The sequence below is a fragment of the Mobula hypostoma genome, chromosome 18 (genome assembly GCF_963921235.1).
Source record: "Mobula hypostoma chromosome 18, sMobHyp1.1, whole genome shotgun sequence".
NCBI lineage: Eukaryota > Metazoa > Chordata > Chondrichthyes > Myliobatiformes > Myliobatidae > Mobula > Mobula hypostoma.
This window is the reverse complement of record NC_086114.1, coordinates 34,431,308-34,454,919: the sequence shown is the minus strand read 5'-3', so window position 1 is coordinate 34,454,919 and position 23,612 is coordinate 34,431,308. Positions and strand designations below refer to the sequence as shown.

Below are 23,612 nucleotides of genomic sequence, written 5' to 3'. Positions count from 1 at the left end.
ACTGCTCTTCCTTCATCAATGTGTTTAGTCACGTCCTCAAAAAATTCAATCAGGCTCGTAAGGCACGACCTGCCCTTGACAAAGCCATGCTGACTATTCCTAATCATATTATACCTCTCCAAATGTTCATAAATCCCGCCTCTCAGCATCTTCTCCATCAACTTACCAATCACTGAAGTAAGACTCACTGGTCTATAATTTCCTGGGCTATGTCTACTGCCTTTCTTGAATAATGGAACAACATCTGCAACCCTCCAATCCTCCGGAACCTCTCCCGTCCCCATTGATAATGCAAAGATCATCGTCAGAGGCTCAGCAATCTCCTCCCTCACCTCCCACTGTAGCCTGGGGTACATCTCATTTGATCCGGCAACTTATCCAACTTTCCAAAAACTCCAGCACATCCTCTTTCTTAATAGCTACATGCTCAAGCTTTTCAGTCTGCTGCAAGTCATCACTACAATCACCAAGATCTGTTTCCATAGTGAATACTGAAGTAAAGTATTCATTAAGTACCTCTGCTATTACATTTGCTCTCAGATGAAGGAAGTTCCAAGAATTCATGTAACTAATTAGAACTGAACAACTTGAAATTGTGCTGATTTCTAAGAAAATATAAGTACTGTAATTATGAAAGGAAACTAATAGAACAGGAAATCAAGAGAGGTACCACTGTCACATCAGAATTATTCAGTAAGCTATGTCAGTGCCTTATTACTAAAGAAAGAAACTCAATTATCTGATTTCAATATGTTTTCTTCCATACCTGCTTTTAATGTTGGTTTTACAATTTTGACTCCATAAGCTGAGCTCAATAGTGCCTGAAACATCAATTCCAAGCCCCCCTTCAAATTCAGCATTTGCTAGAAGGCCCGACTGCAACATGAATGCCTGCAGGAAAATTGGATGCTATGAGACTGTGAAAAAATAATTTGTTTTTGAACATCGCCAAGAGCAGTGGATATATGTGTTATGTTCATTATGTACATGCCATTTAAACATTTCAAATCTGTATTTAAAGGGTACATGGTGAATATTGTTATTCCTACTTTCAATGTGTTTAATTTCACACATCACTGCCATATTTTTAATATTTCACATTTTAATAAAGCCACAGCTACTGGTTTTTTAAAAAAAAATTCTTGGGAAAACAAGCATTTTTTCTGAATTGTCTTTGAACAGGTAGCAGTAAGCCAGCTTTCTAAATACCTGCAGTTTTTCGGTGCTGTTTGATAGAGCATTCCAGATTTTAGACCTGGTAACAGTGAAAGAGTAGTTTTTTTTAAAGGCAAGATTGTGCGCAGATTGGAGGAGAATCTGCAAGTGATGATGTTGCATGTGTCTATTGTCCTTGTCCTGTATGGCGATAGAGATCAAGGGCTTGGCATATGTGGTAGGAGTAGCCTAGATGAGTAAGTGCAATGCATTTTGTCGATGCTGCCTTGGTCCATCAGTAGTGAAAGGATTGAATGTTTAGGGTAGCAGATAGTATGCCAATCAATGAGATGCTTTGACCTTGATTGTGTTGAGTTTCTTAAATATTCGAGCTGCATTCATCAAAACAAGTAGAAAGAATTCCTTCACACTCCTGTCCTGTAGAAGATGGACAAGCTTTCAAACATCAGGAGATGAGTTACTGAACACAGAACATGCAACCACTTGTAACCACATTATTAACAAGGTTGCTCGAGATGAACTTCTGATCAAAGGTCACCTTCAGAACATCGCGAGTGGGGAATTTCCCACTAAACATGAAATTTTGGTACTTAGACTCTGCCTGAGATTGTAATTCCCTTTAATTTTTCAGGTATGAATGTGATTCATTATTTATCACCTCATGTCTGGTTATAACTGCTGGAGTTTAGAAGAGTTCGAAAGGATTGAAAGATATAATGTTCTGAGGGCTATTCAGGTAGATTGGAGATGATATGTGCTCATCTAGAAGAAATTAAAACTAGGGGTTTACGATTTAAAATGCTATCAACTACTTAAGACGGAGACAGAGAGATTTCTTTTCTCTTGGAGAATCATGAGTGGTTGGAACGCTTTTTCTCAAAGAATGGTGGAAGCAGTCTTTGAGTATTTTTAAGGAAGGGATAAATAACCACTTGAAAAGTAAGAGAATAAAAGGTTACCCTAGATAAACATGAATATGAAGTTCAGATCAGCCATGTCTTTAATAAGTAGAAGGGAAAGCTTGTGATAGTGAATGTCCAACTCCTGTTCATAATTTGGATGATGTCCAAATCCAGCCTAATGCAGGAGAAAACTGATTCATCTACTGAAGCTTCAAACAGAATCAACCACTATACACTCAGAGAACATTCAGTTCTGATCTTACGAGGGAAGAAGAATCATGAATGAAGCTGCTTCAGCCAATTTAATTAACACATTGCTCGCCACCTTATAAATACCTCTCTCTCATTTTAATCTCACACTCTCATGTCACTTCACCTTAATCGGTAACACTTTTAGCAATTTCCTAAACACGAGAAAGGCTGCAGATGCAGGAAATCCAAAGCAACACACACAAAACGCTGAAGGAACTCAGCAAGTCAAGCAGCATCTATGGGAATGAATAAACAGCTGATGCTTCAGGTCAAATTCTTCAGGACTGGAAAGGAAAGGGGAAAATGCCGGAATAAAAAAGGAAAGAGGCCAGCTAGGAGACGATAGGTGAAGCCAAGTGGGTGGGAAAGGTAAAGGGCCAAAGAAGAAGGAATCTGATTAGAGAGGAGAGTAGACCATAGGAGAAAGGGAAGGAGGAGGGGACCTAAGGGGAAATGACAGGCGGGTGAGAAGAGGTTAAAGGTCAGAGTGATGAATAGAAGAGGGCAAGGGAAAAATGTTTTACTGGAAGGAGAAATGGATATTCGTGCCATCAGATTGGAGGCTACCCAGATGGAATATGAGGTGTTTCTCCTCCACCCTGTGAGTGACCTCATTGTGGCAAAAGAGGAAGCCAAGGACTGACATGTCGGAAAGGGAATGGGGATAGGAATTAAAATGGTTGGCCACTGGGAAATTCTGCTTCTGGCAAATGGAGCAGTGTGCTCGACAAAGTGGTCCTCCAATTTACAGTGGGACTCATCAGTGTAGTGCAGGCCATATCGAGAGCACCAGTTACAAAACATGACCCCAACACATTCAAAGGTGAAGTGTTGCCTCACCTAGAGGGACTGTTTGGGGCCCTGAATAGAGGTGAGGGAGGAGGTGAATGGGCAGGTGTGGTACTTTGGCTGCTTGCAGGGATAAGTGCTGGGAGAAAGATTAGAAAGGAGGGCCGAATGGACAAGGGAATCATGGAGGAAGCGATCGCTGTGGAGAGTGGGCAGATGCTAAAGATGTGTTTGGTGGTAGGAACCCGCTGAAGATGGTGGTAGTTTCAGAGAATGATATGCTGGATGCTGAGGCTCATGAAGTGGTAGGTGAAGACAAGAGGAACACTATCACGGTCGAGGCAGCGGGAAGATGGGGTGAGCGTGGAAGTCTGGGAAATGGAGGAGATGTAGGTGAGGGCAGCATCAATGGTGGGGGAAGGAAAACCCCATTCTTTGAAGAATCTCTGATGTCCTGGGAAGAAAAGCCTCATCCTAGGAACTGATGTGGCAGAGATGAAGGAACTGAGAAAAGGGAATAGCGTTTTTACAGGAGAAAGGGTGTGAAGAGGTATAATCAAGATAACCATGGGAGATTAATTAGAGGTGATTGGTTTAATTAGTTCAGCATAACATTGTGGGATGGAGGGCCTGGCCTGTGCAGTACTGATCGATGTTCTTTGCAAAGAGGATGTACATGTTTTATGTGTTCAAGGTTTTCAGCTGATACTCGACAGATAACCTGTAACATTGCTCTGTTTATGATTTCTCTCTCCATATACATGTCCCCATCTCCTGATTCAAATTACATTAACATTCCAATCTACTGTTTTTGTTTTGAAATGTGTCCACCCTCAAAACAATAACTTATCAGAGTTCTTACGCTTACTGGTTAACCTATGATTTTCCAGCATTCTCTTGTTTCTCAATTAATTCACTTCAAACCCATAAAATTATAATAGAAGTGGCAAAATGATAATCCTATTCGACTGTTGTGATTGACCATACCAGATTATTGAAAATATTGGTTACACGAGTTAATAATATCCATTTTGTAATATCAAGGATGTGTCTGAGTTCATTACCTGTCGATGGTCAATCAGTAAAATGGATCCTTTTATTATACTTGTAGGCTCTTCAGTGACTGACCAGAGCTTATCCATCAGATCACTGTATCCTTGGAAAAATACAATGGGAGGGAACTGGACATCAAAGAGAATCACTGACATACCGGCCATGACTTCATCATCATCATCATCATCATCAGCCTGAGCTCTTTCCTTGAAGAATGAGTCCAGACCCTTTGCTTCAATTGATACCTATTTCAAATGTAAAGATGTAGATGCAATAAATAAGCATGTCAATATGATAATGTTAATAGGCATGTGAGGGCAAATCAAAATTGAAGCCTCCCAAAGCAGACTGCTAATCCCATATATTACTGAACTGAAATTATGAGGGGAAGCTCTGTACGAATTTATTCTATCCCCTTCCAGAAGCACTGGGGTTAATTTTAGCATCACACATGCTGCCTGATAGTTCTTTAGCTCAAAAGTGGGTGACCTCAGTGGGGGAATAATAATGCTGTCTTCATGAGGAATGTCAGACGGTTATTTCTACTAGTGCTTTTTCTGCAAAGATAGACTGAGCACAAGAACGTAAGAAATAGGAGCAGGATTAGGCCATTCGGCCCATCAAGCCTGCCCCACCATTCAATAAGACCATGGCTGATCTGTCCGTAAACTCAGCTCCATCTACCTGCCTTTTCCCCATAACCCTTAATTCCCTTACTACGTATAAACCTATCTAACTGTATCTTAAATATATTTAGTGAAGAAGCCTCAACTGCTTCCCTGAGCAGAGAATTCCACTCTCTGGGAAAAGCAGTTTCTCCTCACCTCCATCCTAAATATTCTCCCCTGAATCTTGAGGCAATGTCCCCTAGTTCTAGACTGGTAATGCAGTAAATACATGCTAATTTTTGTTCGCTCACTAACTAACAGACCAGAAGTGTGGCAGGTACTTCCGATCGCTAGAAAATAAACTGGATTACCTGCTTCTGTGTTTGAACCATCGGGAGGTAAGGGACAACTGTGCAATCGTCCTGACAGAAATGTATCTCCAGGACCCAACACCCAGACTCAGCTATCCATCAAGAAGGCTTAATCTCCTTCCAGGCAGACAGAAATGTGATGATCTCCAGTAAGACCCATGGAGGAGGTCTGTACGTCTATGCCAATAAGAACTGTTGTGTGAGTGCCTTGGTAGTAACGGCCCACTGTTCACCGCAGATTGAGGTTTTAACCTATTGATAGAGTTCACTGTCATTGTGACTGATGCTGTTTACAACCACCCCCTGCACCAGTGTTGGGGAAGTGCTGCAGGAGTTCTACAACACAAACTGCAACCTCAAAGCCACTCACCCCAATGGTTTCTTCATTGTTGCTGGTGACTTCAATCATGCCAACTTAAAAACAGTCCTACCAAAGTTCTACTAGCATGTCAACTTCACAACCAGAGGAGAGAATATCTTAGACCATGCCTGTTGAAGTGGTCTGCCGGTGCTTTTCTGGATAGTCTCTTTGTAGAGCACTCAATGCATTGGGCATCGCTGTTACAAGGAGGCAGAGAGCCATCAGTCACATTACCGAGACAGCAGAGAAAGCCTCAATGTGAAGAGAGAAAGTCCATGGGGATCTGCAGCATAAGTTACCTGAACTCAAGTTGTGGCTTGATCAACCACGACTGGGTCACCTGGGTCAGGGGGTCTGATGTTGAAAGACCCGAAACACCTGATGACCCCAGGTTACATCACTGATGTTGTGTTCAGAGCATCGTGAGGGGTATTCTTCAAAAAAAAAAGACTTGCTCAAAACCAATGTTTGTGGAGCCTGCAAGGCTGCCCCCCTGCCCTTATCTCAGATACTCAAACCCGCAGACCACATATCCACTTTGCTAATCCCTTCATACAGACCACTGGCTATACAAGTCAAACCAGTTTACAGGGAGATCAGGACCTGGCCAGAAAGTGCCACCTAGGCACAACAAGACAGTTTTGAAACTACTGGTGGCTATCTATGATCATCATGTCAACACTGATGAATGTGTGAGATCAGTGACTGGCTACATAGGAAAGTGCATTGAGGACGTTACCGTGATTAAACACCACATGGCAAGGGCAAACCAGAAATGATGGCTGACTGCAGAGGTTCATGCAATGCTTAGGGATCATAACGCTGCCTTCAAACTGAGGGATAGGATGACTTTAAGGTCAGCGTGAGCCCTGCTCTCCCATGCCATCAGGAAGGCAAAACAAGAGTACTCACAGAAAACTCACAGACACCTTTGTGACAGCAGGGACACGTGGCGCATGTGGCAAGGTATACAAACTATAACAGATTACAAGTCCATCCCGCGCACCAACAACAATAATTCCTCCCCCCGATAGGCTGAATGCCTTCAATGCCCGATTTGATGCAATGAAAGATCTGATGTAGAGGAAAGCCCCTTCTCCCCCTGGGGAACAGGCACCCAGTCTGGCCGCAGCTGAGGTGAGGAGGTCTTTAGCCAGGGTAAACCCATGCAAAGCGGCAGGGCCAGATAACATACATGGTCAGGTGCCAAAGGATTGTGCAGGCCAGCTAACGGAAGTCTTAATGCACATCTTTACTATCTCTTTGCAACAGTCCACTCTCTCTGCAGACTTCAAGGCAGCCACATCATTCCGGTGCCAAGCGAGTGATGGTAGCTGGCCTAAATAATTCCCACCCAGTGGCACTGACTTCAATAATAATGAAGTGCTTTGAGCGGATAATAATGAAGTGCTTTGTAATGGATAATATAAAATCCTACCTTCCAACTACTTTGGATCCTTTATGGTTTGCCTACCACTCAAACCAGTCCATTCATGATGCCATAGCCTTGGCCCTCCAATCCGTCCTGTCCCACCTAGAAAATGATGCCTCATATGCCAGGATGTTGTTCCTCAACTTCAGCATGGCATTTAACACAATCATCTCCCAGGGGGTGGCTGGCAAACTGTTCTCATTGGGATTCAACAGCCCCCTCTGTAACTGGATCTTGGGACTTTTTAAAATTTATTCATTAACGGGATGTGGGCATTGCCAGCTAAGCCAGTATTTATTGCCCATCCCTAGTTGCCCTGGAGAAGGTGGCAATGAGCTACCTTCTTGAACCGCTGCAGTCCCTGAGGTGTAGATACACCCACAGTGCTGTTAGGGAGGGAATTCCATGATATTGGCCCAGTGACAATGAAGGAACAGCAATATGTCTCCAAATCAGGACGGTGAGTGACTTGGAGGGGGATTTCCAAGTGGTGGTATTCCCAGGTATCTGCTGTTCTCGTTCTTCTTGATGGCAGTGGTCGTGGGTCTAGATGGGAAGACCCCAGTCAGTCTGAGTTGGCAGCAACATCTCACGTTCCATCACACTGAGCTCTAGTGCCCCTAAGGCTGTGTGCTCCTGCTACTGACTCACGACTGCACTGCCAGATCCAGCTCAAACCGCATCATCAAGTTGACTGATAGTACAACAGTGGTTGGCCTTATCAGCAACAATGATGAGTCTGCCTACAGAGAAGAGATAGAGAGGCTTGTCAAATGGTGTGAGAACAACACACTGAGTCTCAATGCAGACAAGACAAAAAGATGATTGCGGACTTCAAGAAGATGCAGGTCAACTACTCTCCCTTGCATAGCAATTGCTCTGCAGCAGAGAGAGAGAGTGAAGATCACAAAGTTCCTCGGTGTGCATATAATAGACAGTCTAAGCTGGACCCACAACACCTCCTCATTTGTCAAGAAGACACAGCAGCATCTACGCATTCTGAGGAGACTGGGAGATGCAAGCCTTCCTGCTCCCATTCTAATGACTTTCTAACAACTATCCCCTGTGTCCGGTCTGGCTACAGTATTGTGTGGTACGGAATCTGCAAGGCATCGGATCGCAAGACCCTACAGATGATAGTAAAAACCAATGAGAGTAACATTGGGGTCTTCCTCCCCACTATTTGTGACATTTACTGGGACCGTTGTAGATGAAGGGCCCAAAATAATGTTGAGGATCCCTACCTTTGACCCACTACCGTCAGGAGGGAGCTACAGGAGCATCAGGACTGGGTAACAGCTCCTTCCCTCAGGCTGTGAGAGTAAAAAATATTCTGCTACCACCGAGGTCTCGTCACCAGGACAGCGAGCTATTTACCGTTTACTGTACTGTTTACTGTACTGTTTACTGTTTACCTATGCTGCACACCATATGCATCTTGAATTATATTTTGTTGACTTCTTTATGGTAATATTCGTTTTATGTGCTGTGTGTAGTATATGTTTTGCGGGTGCACCGTGGTCCAAGGGAACATTGTTTCATTGGGTTGTATATATGTACCGTCAAGTGACAATAAACTTGAAACTGAGGACTCACTCAGCTTGGTCACAAATGGTGATACTGAGCCACACTGAAAATCCCAACAGAGTTCATTGTTCCACTTGTTATTTACAGTGCTTTTTCAAACTGTCCTTCAACATTCATTGGTGGGTGGTACTCTGGAGGTTTCCTTACACTTGTTTGACCTGAGGACTAAAAGACTTTGTGATATCTGGATTTAATGTGCTACCACCTCTGGTGTGTCTCTCTTGCTAGTGGGACAGGGTCTAACCAGGGACTAAGATGGAAGATTCTGGCTTTATAAAGCATTGGCGAGACCTCACTTGGAGTATTATGAGCATTTTTGAGCCTCTTATCTTAGAAAGAATGTGCTGAAAGCAGAGAGGGTTCGAAGGAGGTTCACAAAAATGATTCCAGGACTGAATGGTTTGTATATGAAGAGCATTTGATAGCTCTGGGGCTATATTCACTAGAATTCAGAAGAATGAGGGGTGACCTCGTTGAAACCTATCAAATGTTGACAGCCTTGATAGAGTGGATGTGGAAAGGAGGTTTCCTCTGGTGGGAGGGAGTAAGAGCAGAGGACACAGCTTCAGAATAGAGTGGTGTCCTTTTAGAATGGAGGTGAGGAAGAACGAGTAGACCAGTGTTTCCACTTGGGGAATGCAAGGGCCCAACAGCACTACAGGCAGAGGCTGATGCTACTTTGTAATAATAAAGAACCAACTGGAAGAAGATGGCGCCAGCGAACGACTCGACCAAGGGCAACATCCTCCAGACGGTTCATGAAATTAGTTACTTTACGCCTTCTTTTTCTTTCATATGTGGTTCTGCTACTGTTGGAGCCTATGATCTACATTTTGGTGGTGTGTTTTCAGGTCGATTGAGCAATCTAGCGCTTTGCTGTCTCTGAGAGGACTCGGAGAGGCTTCAAGAGAAGCTTGCAGCCTCGAGGTCAAGAAGCCTGTGAGCCCATGATTGACTCCATTTCTCACCAATCTCGCCAATTAAAGCATCAAGGAAAACTGAAATCATTGAGGCGAGAACAGAAGGCGAGGTGTTCAGCGCCATCTGCCAGCCTCTTCTGTTTGCTGCTGGAGAAAGATGTCTGCATGTAACGGTCTGTCTCTCCCTCTTGCCTGCTGATCCTGGAGGCACCTCCCTGCATTCAAATGGTCTCTCTCTCTCTCTCCCTCAAAGCTGTCGGAAGAGAGCACTGGAGTCCTAGATCTTGGGCAAAGATTAATCGAAGCAATTTGTGGATTGGACTCTGGAGCTCCAGTTATGATGTGTTTCTGGTTCTGGCTGCTCTTTTTGTTGCTATTTTGAGTGATATTGATCGGGGCTGTTTGCAGATAACAATCTGAGCTGAACTGAATATGCCTGAACTCTTTTCGATGTTGTGATTTTTGCTCTTTTTTCCGTTGCCATTTGCGCGGTTTTATTTTATGTGTGGGAGATTTGATGTTTTTCTTTAAATGGGTTCCATGGTTTTCTTTGTTATGTGGCTATCTATGGGGAAGACTAATCTCAGGGTTGTAACTGCATACAAACTTTGACAATAAATGTACTTCGATATCAAGATTACTCTAGAGTCCAAGTCAAGCTCTGATTTCTGCCACCTGGACTAGGCTGCATAAGAACAATGTGATGTAACTCTTCAGCAGATTATTGCCTCTCTTCCAGGGGTTCCTGAACTGGGATTCACAGATCCCTTGCTTAATGCTATTGGTCCAGAGTTTTAAAAAGGTTGGGAACCTCTGCTGTATTGAAAGACAGATGAGTTAGATATGGCCCTTGTGGCTAAAGGGATCAGAGGGTATGGAGAGAAGGCAGGTACAGGGTTCTGAGTTGGATGATCAGCCATGATTGTACTGAATGGCGGTGCAGGCTCGAAGGGCCGAATGGCCTACTCCTGCACCTATTTTCTATGTTTCTATTCTTGAGCAAATTATTCTTTTTCTGGATTGGGGAGATGCCATCAGAGAACAGTTTAGTCCATCAGGAAGACCGCATTGCTACCTGTGGGCAGATAGCTGTTCACTAGAGCCAGAGATAAACCTTTCATAATTGCATCTAGTCTCTTCACCAAGGGTCCTCAACAATGCAGAAATCAACCCCTGGGAGCAGAGTATTGTTCAAAAGAAATAAAATAACTTGGAGAAACCTAAAGAAAGGGGGGAGTAGGAAGCTGCGCTCTGAGATATGTCCACATATAGTGATGGATCTAGATGAGTCTTATTCCTGCACTGACCAATGGGAACACAAACACAAGAAAATCTGCAAATGCAACACACCCAAAATGCTGGAGGAACTCAGCAGGCCAGGCTGAATCTGCTGATGTTTTGGGCCAATTCCCTTCATCTCTGATGAGAGTCCTTGACAAGGATCGTTTGGACCCAGATGCTGGGGTATCTGAAGCAAGGTTCTAGAAACGGTATTGAACTGGATCTGAACACAAAACAAATGCTAGACAATATCACTAGTAGGCTTAAGGTTGAGCACCGAACCACAGTTCAGATGTTCCTTAAGCACGCAATTCTTGGTGCTCGAAACATGATTACCAATAAGTGGGAACGTTCTGAACACTTCAAGGGGCTGTGTCAGCTACCTGTACTCCAGTGAGTTTGAGCGTCTAAATCCCGGACGCTGGCGCGGTTGGAGCTGTCTCGTAACACCATCAGGAAACCTTTTCCCTTCCTTTCCAGTCCTGATGAATGGACTCGGCCCAAAACATCGACTGTTTACTCTGAATATTGTAAGTTGTTAATAGAGTTTCCTTCAGGCTCTGAAGCTGACTGCTGGATTAATTGCTGTTCTTAAGAAGTATGCGGCAGCACAGAAATCTGTCCGCACCTGGGAGCTCGAATTTATATTGGGAATGCTGAAAAATGGCTCCCTGGAAATGTTTGCAATTGCTAGCCACTCAAGATAAAATTGTATCTTCAATGCATTGAGCAAGAAAGTCAGTAAGATTAGATCTAATTACTAGGCATATATTAGTAATAGATTCCTAGACATACTTTACATTAAGCTGTCTATAGTGCTGAAGTAAATATACACATATATTCAATAGAATAAATGCTACAAGAAGTCTTCTCTTCTTTTGTATCTCTTACCACACTGACAGAGACGTAGTTTATTGGATTAAGTTTTAATTCCCTTTTCTTTAAGCAAGTAGAGCTACCATTATTTCCCTTTGCTTTAAACAGATCAATCTGCCATTTATAGTTTGAAGCCTGCCTGCAGACTCTTTCTTTCCGAGTTGGAGGTGGAACGTTTAGGACAATTGTAACTGATGTCACATATGTTCACATAGCTGCAATATTATTCAATATCTAGAGTTTATAAACTTGTTTAGGTCTGAAATTGAATTTAATATTTGTTCCTGAAAAGAAAAGCATTTTCTTCTTGTTACGGGAGTGATTCAAATCTTTATAATTTTTATAAACTGAATGTTAGCTGTTAGATTGCATATTTAATAAATAGCTAGTCTCAGATGAATATGAAGCCAAGAGATGCACAATTATATTAACATACCTGTGTTACATGAAGCTGACTTCCCTGAGTAAATATGAAGAAATCTGTAAGACTATTTTGTAATATTCCAGTGTCTCCGAAGAGTAAATCCATATTGTAAGAGGATATTGTATCTGTAGTAACTGATAATGAAAGAAATTAAATTGGAACTTTTTCTAAAATTTAAATTAAAATGGTATAATATCCATATATATTTTAATGGTCTAAAATGCATAATGTAAGGTAATGTAAGGTAATGTAATCCAGCTTCTTTTACCTGCTAAATATCCTGAAGCGGAAGATGAACTCCCAGTTCTGGACAAACAATTGTAATTATTTATCATTGGATCTTTCAGGAATTCACGGATTACTTGTCTACAAAAATTAGGAACAAGGAATATTTTGTAAGGAGAAAATTATGTTTTGCAGTTTGTCATCTGTATCAGAAGTACAAACATAAATATATGCAAGCAACTGAGCACAAAATACCTATATTTTATCTAAGGCGTAAATAAAATCCCTCGGTGACTTAGAGTTCCACATTAGTGCCATTCCAAGCAAAGTTCCCAGACACAATAATATAGAAAAATCTTTGGTATGAGGATTTCATTCTCACACCATGATATTACACTATTAACAGGAATGAAAACCCTGATGCGCCATGGAGAGAGACAACAACAAAAACAAGGAAAACATGCAGCAGAAGCTACGAACTCTGCTTTATCCACTTCGTCTTGAGAGTATCTCAGACTACGGTACAAAAATGCCAGAATATAGTCTCTGCTTTGAGTAATGTGTGCAGAAACTACGATTATTTTTACTTCCACCACACCACTGCACAAAATTACAATTCAGTGTCTGTATGCACAGTTAAAACAAACTAAGAGAGGGTGGGGGAAGGTCGCATGTGTGGTAGAGTAATTTGCAGGGATATGGGAAACATGCAGAGGAATGGGACTAATGGGTTGTTTAACTAGGAGCCAGCACAGACTTGACAGGCCGAACAGGCAGAGGAACTTATCAATATTGAAATAAATTTCTGTGAAGCAGGGTAATTATCCAAAACAAATGATATGTAAAAAAATAGTTTTATAAGTAGTATGAGAGTTGAAGGCATAGATGCATTTAAGGTAAAAGTTGATAAATTATGAAACAGTGAGAAATCCATGCTCATCGTAAAATCTAACATAAACCAGTTGAACTAAATGGGTTCCTACGGCTTTGCAAGATTTTTATGATGCTAGGTACTGCAGTTCACGGTCACCTTGCTGGGTGGTGGTCTGAATGCATGATATTCTGCAGCTTTGCCACTGTAAACTTAGAGAGTTCCAATTCCATTTCTCCCAAAGACAGCACAATATTTTTCAATTCCATGGATGAAAGTTGGTTATTGAGGATCACATCCAGTGCAGCCATTCGCACAGCGGCCCCATATTGTTCCCTGCTTTGGTGAAAAATTCTATTCATCTGCTTCTTCACCTAAATGTGAAAAAATACATCAATTTTTAAATAGAGACAGGTAATCAGAATGCATTGTTACCAACTTATATACTTCCCACTGCTCATTAAGTCTCTCTCTCTCTCTCTCTCTTTCTTTGTGCCTCCTTAAAATGATGCATGAAATCAGAATGAGATGTTCTATCTCTTAGGGCTTGCTCCACTATTGATTTAAAATAAAGGCTTAAAAGGACTGTGTTAAGCACTGCTGATTCAACTGCTATGAGATTTGAAATTCGAATACCAATAATCAACTTGAGGTCCATATAATCAGGATCGATTTTAATTTCACGAGCATAATTTCAGTCTTCAAAATGGGAATACTCATCAGAAATTTCATTGCACATGCAATAAATGTGTCAGCCTGTTGATATAAATAGTCATAAGGTTGTGCTCCTCAACAGTGCAAGAAAAAGTACTCCCTGCAGCAGGGCTCATCCCTATCGATCAGTGAGGATCTCCATGCAGAGAAAATTATACTTGATACTTCCCTTCAAAAGGTTAATAGGGTCTGCATGGGCATAAGTTTGGGATACAGCCAAGGCCTAACCCAACCATGGCTGTTCCAGTTCTCACTTGGGTAGCAATATTTTTCCCACCCTGATCGAACCATTATCTCTCTGTATGTCTGGTCCTTTATACTGTCCCTTCTCTTTATGTTTTTCAACCTATATTATGTGTGTTTATATCTTTATCTCACTCTCTCCCTCTTTCTTTCTCAATCTCTGCCTGTATGGCGCAGATAGACTCAACCTGAGCTATTTACAAGGACATACAGCTGACTCAAAACAGAGTCCTTTCAGCTTCGTGTCTGCTGGTCTCTACAATTGTGCACCCTGTGAAGAGGGTTGCTTCATGTAAGGATCTGGGTGGAAAGAACTGCCTGAATAACCTACTTCATGAGCATGAGCAAGGGACTTTTAGCTGGCAGCCTCTGTAGATGCCACTGCATATGGCTAAAAGTCCTCAAGTCAAGTTTTTTTGTGAGTAAGAGGTTTCTCAGGCAGAGAGATTTCTAGAATTACTGTGGTAGATGATGAGGTATCCAAAGGCATGATTGAAAATAGTAGTCCTTGGTGTGCAAGTTGGTATAGCCAAGTTTCTTTACAATATTTACATCAATTATCATGATTTATATACATTACAATCTGTTTATAATGATACAAATGGTAACATTATGATTTATATCTTTCGACCCTATAATTTTAATTTGGTTGAAATTTGCACCAAAAGACCAAATGGAAAATTTCAGTGACTATCTGAATCTCCAGGTGTGACACACTGGGGTATGTGCTTTGATGCCATTCACAGGCTGCTCTTTAAATGCATATCTTTTTAGATGTTATTAACTACCTAACACTGATGTAGCATAGATATTAACTTGTTAGACTTGCAACCAAGAGACCTGGAGCAAAAATCTCGAGATGCAAGTTCAACTTCTACCCACGGCAGTTTTGAATCTCAGTAAGACATAACTAGTCTTAAATACGATCACAATCTGTCAGATTCTGGTTCACTCTAATGAGGGAAATCTGCATTTTTACTCTGCTAAGGTAAAATCGACAAACCATCATTGGTGGCACTGAATTTTACAGATATAATTATTGTACTCCATACTTTTTTAAAAAGTGCAGTCTTCAGGAAAACTTATTGGAAATACTGAGTATATACAGTATGCAATACAGATTTCAACCTGTTACCATGACATTAAACTCCACTATGACTTTGAAACTTTGTGCAAGACCTTTACCTCTTGAGTGATATAGACACTTGGGAATCTCTGTAGTGCAGTCACAGCAATAGATGTCACAGAATTTCTTTGATTCCTGGTGTACTGTAACAATACTGGTATAGTTTCTGGAAGAAGTGCGTTCTTAAGTGCAAGAAGGTACGTCTTTATATCAGCCTCTTCTTTAGCTGAATTCAGCCCATCCAAAATCACTTTCTTTGCAATTTCAACTTCCTGGAACGATGGTAAGTATAAAGAAGAATTAAAATATGTTCTGGGATGAATGCAGTTTATTCCTAATCTCATAATCCTACTATTCCATTTCCTCCCTTGCCTTAGAACACAGAACAGGACAGCACAGGAATAGGCTCTTTGGTGCATAATGTTGTGCTGAACTATTACTCCAATAACGCCTAATTAAACAAATCCCTTTTGCCTGTACATGGTCCATAACTATTCATTTTCTGCATATCTATATGCCTATTTTAAATGTCTTAATCGCATCTGCCAACTCCACCATCCCTAACAGCGCATTCCAGGCACCAACTAATTTATGTAAGTAACTTGCCCTGCACGTTTTCTTTGAACTCTCCCCCCTCACCTCAAATACATGCATCCTAGTGAAAGATATTTTGACCTTGGAAAAAAGATAATGAACGGCTGTTTACTCTAACTACGCCTCTCATCATTTTATACATTTCTATCAGGTTTCCTTCAGCCTGGGTCTGTCCGTTTACCTCTATCATTACGGCCTGACCAGCTGAATTCCTTCAGCACTTTATGTGTGTCTGCAGTTTCTCTTGTGTCCCCTCACACTCTGCCACTCCAAAAAAAAACAACCTTAGTTTGACCAAGTACTTATAGCACTTATTCTTCGATTCAGGCAGAATCCTGGTAAACCACTTCTGCATCCTCTCCAGAGTTCCCACAATATTGCAGATGTAGAACAACCAGAGTTTTATAAAGTTACCACATAATTTCCTGACTCTTACACTTAGCACCTTGACCTATAAAGGCAAGCATGCCATATGCCACCTTGACTCCTCAAACTTTCAGGAAGCTATGGATTTGGACTCCAAATCCATCTGTACATCAATGACATTAAGAGTCCTGCCATTAACTGTGTACTTCCTCTTTACGTTTGACCTCCAGAAGTAACTTGGGTCTTTCTACAATGTTGTTCAATGGCATTGTTTCAGCACCACAAAGGTGCCTAATGTCCTTTCTCATGAAAATTCTCCGAGATTCTCTGTTTTTCAGATTGCTGTCAAATTAGTATTCCACAAGGATTTGTATAAGCAATTGCCTGTGTTGCTTATTTCCAGTGTTCATGTACTGTATATGCAGAGTTACTGTTTAATTTGCCAAGTATTGTGTGTTACACTAAAAACGTAGGACCATGATTCGGAAGTGAATCAACATCGATTGAACTAAAAAAGGCATTTAACAACTTTTTATTTGTCAAGAAAGGAATAATCATTTACTCACTCAATGTAACAAGCATAATTGTGAAGTATTGACCTGTACATTAACAATAGGGCAAACATACCAAAGTTACTAACCACGAGTTTGCACTGGTTCCTCAGACACATTTTGCCAATCACTGCTCCGATCACCAAAATGGTGGTTTCCTGGACTTCTCTGCTCGCAATCTCGCCCTTAAGCTTCGCCTTTAAATGAAACATATCAGTCAGGTAAGTGATTACAGCAATACTTACAGTATATAAAGCAAGCTTGGACCAGGTCTATTTTTGGGCATGTCTTGGTTCACTAGTTTCAACTTAACAGAGAATAAACTTGAGACTTACAATAGAGACTCTGATCATACACTCTTTACAGCTGCCTGCAATCACAATGAGTAAACTAGTGTTGTGCCCTTGAATTCAAACACTTCAGTGTTCATTTAAACTTAAAACTACTGATCTGCAAATCTTCAATACAGTAGTGGTTCAAAACAGAAATATTGTAGGGAATGGAGATAAAGCAGTAATTGGACCACATTCATTAAACTCTCTGAGATTTTTGTATTCCTCCAATTTTGGCATCTAACAAGCTTCTATTTTTCATGGCCTGCAATTAGTACCAGCTAAAAAGATGAGTTTTATCTGCCACATGTATAACCGAGACATCAAAACAGTAAAATGTGTCATTTGTGTCAATGACCACCAGCATCCAAGAATGTGCTGGGGGTAGCCCGCAAATGTCACCATACGTCTAATATAGCTGCGTACAATCCATAACACAGCTCTCCAGTTATCTACAAGAGATTCTGCAGATGCTGGAAACCTCCAGTTATCTACACATTAACCTCTGGAATTCCCATTTGCTTCCTAATCTCTGGCTCAGCTTTACTTGGTTGAGTAAACAATGTATCAAAGTTCTTTTTTGCCCAAAATTATTATGACTTTACTAGATACTGGTAATACTGGTGATACACATAATAAAGAAACACAAAGTCTAATCTTACTAAGGAAGCTAAAGAATTTAATTTCAGTTAGGACACAAAATTAAAAGTCAATATCAGGATTACAAAACTGCGGGATTATGGCAAAGAACTATGTTTCACAAATATTCATCAGTAAAGGAAATTGAAGAATATTTCCTTTATCGTTCCATCTTTTATCTTTCCCTGTTTGTTTTTTTCTGTGACTAACAATAAAATGAATCACCATGATAAAAGTTACTCATATATGGTCAATTATGGAGTGCCTACAAAATTTGTTGAATCAGACTTTACCAGCCCTGATGAAGGGTCTCGGCCTGAAACATCAACTGATTATTCACTTCCGTAGATGCTGCCTGAGCTGCTGAGTTCCTCTAACATTCAGTGTGTGTTCCTCTGGATTTCTAGCATCTACAGTATCCCTTGTGCTCGTGAGTAGAATTAGACATTTAAGGAGATAATCCATAACCAGCAAAATAATGTATATCCCAATGAAGAAGAGAGATTGTAAGGGGGTTGTGAGAAAAATTCAATCACGGCTAACCAAGAAAATAAGGAGCACCAAGTTGAAAGAGATAGCATGTTAAATGGCAAAAAGTGTGCTGGGCTCGAAGATTTGGATAAACTGTGAATGAGTCATATTTAATACAAAGGTGGTGGTTGTGATTATTTCAGCCTCAACATCTCACTACTGTTGCTTTTTAGGGAGCATGTTCTCAGCACAAACATCTGCAGTCTTTACCACTTTCATATCATTATCAGTTTGCTTGTAAATTCATAATGTTCTATGTTTGTACTCTTCAGATAATAAAGCTGTGCACAAAAATCGTATATATAGTCTGATATGTAGCAAGTAATACCATACAAGATGATCGATGAGGACAATGTAGGAAGCGCTCCCCCAGAAAGGACGGAAGATAACAAGGCAGATGGGTGTCTAATTTGTGAGGTGTTGAACACCTTCTCTTGTTTGTTGACCATTATTGGAGCAGGGTAGGGTTAAAGTGGGAGGCTTTGGCTCAACAAGCTTCGGCAAGAACAGGCAGAGGCTCTTAAGTAAGTTTCAAGTAAGCTTTTTTTCTCTTTCTTTCTCTATGTGTACATAGCTAGTGTACTAATGGATCCAGGGTTAGTGATATGTTCTTTGTGTGAACTCTGTGAAGCCTCCAGTCTCCTTGATAACTACATCTGCAGAAAGCGCATTGAGCAGCAACTCCTTCAGGACCATATTAAGGAACTGGAGCTGTAGCTGGCTGATCTTTGACTCATGAGAAAAATGAGGAGGTGATAGATAGGAGCTGCAGGGAGGTAGTCACCCCTAAGTTGCAGGAGGCAGTTAGCTCGGTGACAGTCAGGACAGGGCAAGGGATTAGGCAGCCAGTGCAGAGTACCCTTTTACAGTAGCCATTCCCCTCAATGATAAGTATACCACTGTTGGGGGGAGGTGGGGAGGACAACCTACCAGAGGGAAGCCACAGTGACTGGATCTCTGACACTGATTCTGCCTCTGTTGCTCAGAAGGAAAGGGGGGGGGGGGGAGGAAGAGGAGTGCAGTGGTAACAGGGGATTCCATAATTAGAAGAGCAGACAGGAGACTCTTTGGACTTGATAGCATTCTAACCAGGAAGAGCGAACAGCCAGAAGTCATGGTACATATGGGTACCAATGACATAGTAGGAAAAGGGATAAAGTCCTGAAGGGAGAATATAGGGAATGAGGTAGAAAGCCGAAAAGCAGGATCTCAAAGGTAGTCATCTCTGGATTGCTGCCTGTGCCACGTGCCAGTGAGGGTAAAAATAGGATGAGTTGTCAGATGAATGTGTGGCAGAGAAACTGGTGCAGAAGGCAGGGTTTCAGATTTCTGGATCATTAAGATCTCTTATGGGGAAGGTAGGACTTGAATACAAAGAATGGTTACACCCGAACTCGAGGGGCACCAATATCCTTGTGGGCAGGTTTGCTAGAGCTATTGGGGAGGGCATTTTATACTGGGATGGGGAGTGGAATGACAGGGCTGAGGTTGGGGCAGTTGTTATACAAATAGATACAATGTGTAGTGAGACTGTGAGGAAGGACATGCAGATGATTAGGCAAAATTGCAGACGGTGGGATGAGTAGAAGTGTAACATTGGGGCAATATTGAATAGGGTGATGACTAAAGCTGCTATATTTGTATGCACACAATATATGGAATAAGGTAGATAAACTTGTAGTGTAGGTGGAGATTGGCAGATGTGATGTTGCATCAATGCAACTTCATAAAACTCTGGTTAAAACACATCTACTTACAGTTCCACTTGCCCCACTATAGGAAGGGTGCTAAGGCTTTGGAGAAGACGCTGAAGAGGTTCACCAGGCTGCTGCCTGGTTTAGAGGCTATGTGCTATCACGAGAGGCTGGATAAACTTGGATTACTTTCTCTGGAGCGCCGGAGGGTGAGGGGAAATCTGATAGAGGTTTACAAGATTATGAGAGGCATAGATAGAGTGGACAGAGAGTATCTGTTTCCCAGGGTTGAAATGTCCAATACTTGAGGGCATGCATTGAAAGTGAGAGGAGGAAGGTTCAAGGGGGATGTGAGGTGTAAGTGTTTATTTTAACTCAGAGAGTTGTGGATGCCTGGAATACACTGGCTGGTATGGTGGCAGAGGTAAATAGATTAGAGGCTTCTAAGAGACATTTGGATAGGCATATGGATATAAGGAGGATGATGGAGGGATATGGACATGGTGTAGGTGGGGGGATTAATGTTTGGGTGTTTTTGATTTACTTTTTAGCTAGTTTGGCACAACATTGTGGTCCAAATGGCCTGTCCCTGTTCCTGCTATGTTCTATGTTCTAATGAGTCATGTCTAAAAGAAGATCATAGTTCTGAGTTTAACATCTAAGGATACATGTTGTATCAAAAGGACAAGCAGGTGGGCAGAGAGGGTGGTGTGGCTCTGTTGGTAAATAATTAAATCGAATCATTAGAAAGAGGTGACATAGGATTGAAAGATGTAGAATCCTTGTGGGTAGAGTTAAGGAACTGCAAGGGTAAAAAGAATGTGATGGGTATTACTGTATATCCAGGTCTCCAAACAGTAGCCAGGATGTGGGCTGCAAAATTACAACAGGTGGTAGAAGTAAAGTAAGTAAAGGCATCCCTTAGTCTTGCGAGACCATGGATCTGCACCTGGAAAGTCTTCACTCTCCAGGGCACAGGCCTGGGCAAAATTCTACGGAAGACCGGCAGTTGCCCATGCTGCAAGTCTCCCCTCTCCACAACACCAATGTTGTCCAAGGGAAGGGCAAGGGCCGATACAGCTTGGCACCAGTGTCGTCGCAGAGCACTGTGTGGTTAAGTGCCTTGCTCAAGGACACAACACATTGCCTTGGCTGGGGCTCGAACTCACAACCTTCAGATTGCTAGTCAAATGCCTTAACCACTTGGTCACGTGCCCACACGTGGTAGAAAAGGCATGTCAAAAGGACAATATTATGATAGTCACGGGGGATTTCAATATGCAGCAAGATTAGGAAAACCAGGTTGGTGTTGGATCCCAAGAGAGGGAATTTTTAGAGTGCTTACGAGATGGTTTTTTAGAGCAGCCTGTAATTGAGGCCGCTAGAGAAAGGCATCTCTGAACTGGGTGCTGTATAATGAATCAGATTTGATTAGGGAGCTTAAGGAAAATGAATCCTTAGCAGAAAGTGATTGTAAAATGATTGAATTCATCCTAAAATTTGAGAAGGAGTAGCTAAAGTTAGATGTATCAATATTTCCATGGAGTAAAGGGAATTACAGAGGCATGGGAGAAGAGCTGGCTAAAGTTGAATGGAAGGGGACACTAGCAGGGATGATGTCAGAACAGCAATAGCTCTCGTTTCTGGGAGCAAAGTTCAAAGTTCAAAGCTGAAAGTTATGTTATTATCAAAGTACATATGTGTCACCATACATAACCCTGAGATTCATAATAAACCCATAATAGAATAATAACCATAATATAATCAATGACAGGCCACACCAATTTAGACATTCAACCAGTGTACAAAAGAGAACAAACTGCAAATACAAAAAGAAAGAAAGAATAATAATAAATAAATAGGCAATAAATATTGAGAACATGAGATGAAGAGTCTTGAAAGTGAGACCAGAGGCTGTGGGAATATTTCAATGATGGGGCAAGTGAAGTTGAATGTAGTTAACCCTTTGGTTCAAGAGCCTGATGGTTGAGGGATAGTAATTGTTCCTGAACCTGGTAGTGTGAGTCCTGAAGCTCCTGTACCTTCTTCCCGATAACAGCAGTGAGAAGAGAGCATGCCCTGGGTGGCTGGGGTCCCTGATGATGGATGCTGCTTTCCTGAGACAACGCTTTGTGGAGACGTGCTGAATGGTGGGAGGGCTTTTATACATTGTGGGGAACTGGGCCATATACACTACTTCTTGTAGGATTTTCCATTCAAGGGCGATGGTGTTTCCATACCAGGCTTTGATGCACAATGTCAACATACTCTTCACCACATACTGTATCTATAGAAGTTTGTCAAAGTTTTAGATGTCAAACCAAATCTTTGCAAACTCCTAAGGAAGTAGAGGCGCTGTCATGCTTTCTATGTAATTGCCTACGTGCTGGGCCCAGGACAGGTCCTTCACAGTGATAACGCCAAGGAATTTCACATTGCTGACCTTCACTACCTCTGATCCTCCAAGGAGAAGTGGCTCTTGAACCTCTGGTATCCTCCTCCTGAAAGCAATAATCAGCTCCTCAGTCTTGCTGACATTGAGTGACAGATTGTTGTTATGGCACCACTCAGCCAGGTTTTCAATCTCCCTCCTATTCGCTGATTCGTCACCACCTTTACTTCAGCCTACGATAGTAGTGTCCTCAGCAAACTTGAATATGGCATTGGAGCGGTGCTTAGCTACACGGCCATAGGTGTAAAACGAGTAGAGCAAGGAGCTAAGCACACAGGCTTGTAGAGCACCTGTGCTGCTGGGGATTATGGAGGAGATGTTGTTGCCAGTCTGAACCTACTGGAGTCTGCAAGTGAGGAAATCAAGAATCCAATTGCACAAGGATATATTGAGGCCAAGGTCTTGAAGCTTATTGGTTAAGTTTAGGGGGTTGATGGTATTGAATGCTGAGCTGTAGATGAGAAAGAGCATCCTGATGTATGCATCTTTGCTGTCTTCATGTTCCAATTGAGTAGGAATCCAATTAGATGGCATCTACTGTGGGCTTGTTGCTCCAGTGGGCAAACTGGAGTGGATCCAAGTCGCTTCTCAGGCAGAAGTTGACATATTTCATCACCAACCTCTCAAAAAACTTCATTGTTGTGGATGTTCCCTGTCTGGGCTGGATGCTTCCTTGATTTCACCCTCCTGAATGCTGCTCACACTTCAGCCTCAGAAACTGAAATTACAGGATCATTGGAAGTTTGTGACGGCCCCTCCGTGTTTTGACAGTCAAAGCAAACATAGAATGCATTGAGGTCACCTAGACGCGAAGCCCTGTTGTCACCTATGTTGCCTGATTCCACTTTGTGAGAGGTGATAACATACAAGCCCTGGCACAGCTGTCAAGCATTCTACGTTGGTTCAGGTTTAGTCTGGAATTGCCACTTCATCTCTGAGATGGTTTTTCGGAGACTGTACTCGAACTTCTTGTACTTGTTTGGTCAGCAGGCTTGAATGACTCTGATCTGGCCCTCAGCAGATTGCAGATCTCATGGTTCATCCAGGGCTTCTGGTGGGGGAAGACTCTGAGTGATTTTGTGGGGACACACTTGTCTGCAACTGTTTTCATAAAGTCCATGACAACCACGGTGTATTCATTCAGATCCACAGACGAGTCCTTGAACACAGCCCAGTCCACTGACTCAATGCAATCCCATAGCCGCTTCTCTGCTTCCCATGGCCATTTCCTTGTTGTTCTAA

The 23,612-nt window shown here is 41.9% G+C and overlaps 1 protein-coding gene across 1 annotated transcript in view; it reads right to left on the bottom strand.

Moving 5' to 3' along the window:
• Positions 1-23,612, bottom strand: part of LOC134358451 (microsomal triglyceride transfer protein-like) — a 107,776-nt gene that overhangs the window by 6,177 nt on the left and 77,987 nt on the right. The window contains exons 10-16 of the mRNA XM_063070690.1: positions 16,812-16,919; positions 15,271-15,483; positions 13,288-13,502; positions 12,301-12,398; positions 12,045-12,166; positions 4,184-4,417; positions 767-891 (exon numbers count right to left, since the gene is read on the bottom strand). Coding sequence (XP_062926760.1) covers positions 767-891; positions 4,184-4,417; positions 12,045-12,166; positions 12,301-12,398; positions 13,288-13,502; positions 15,271-15,483; positions 16,812-16,919 — 1,115 coding nt within the window. The remainder of the gene's footprint in view (positions 1-766; positions 892-4,183; positions 4,418-12,044; positions 12,167-12,300; positions 12,399-13,287; positions 13,503-15,270; positions 15,484-16,811; positions 16,920-23,612) is intronic.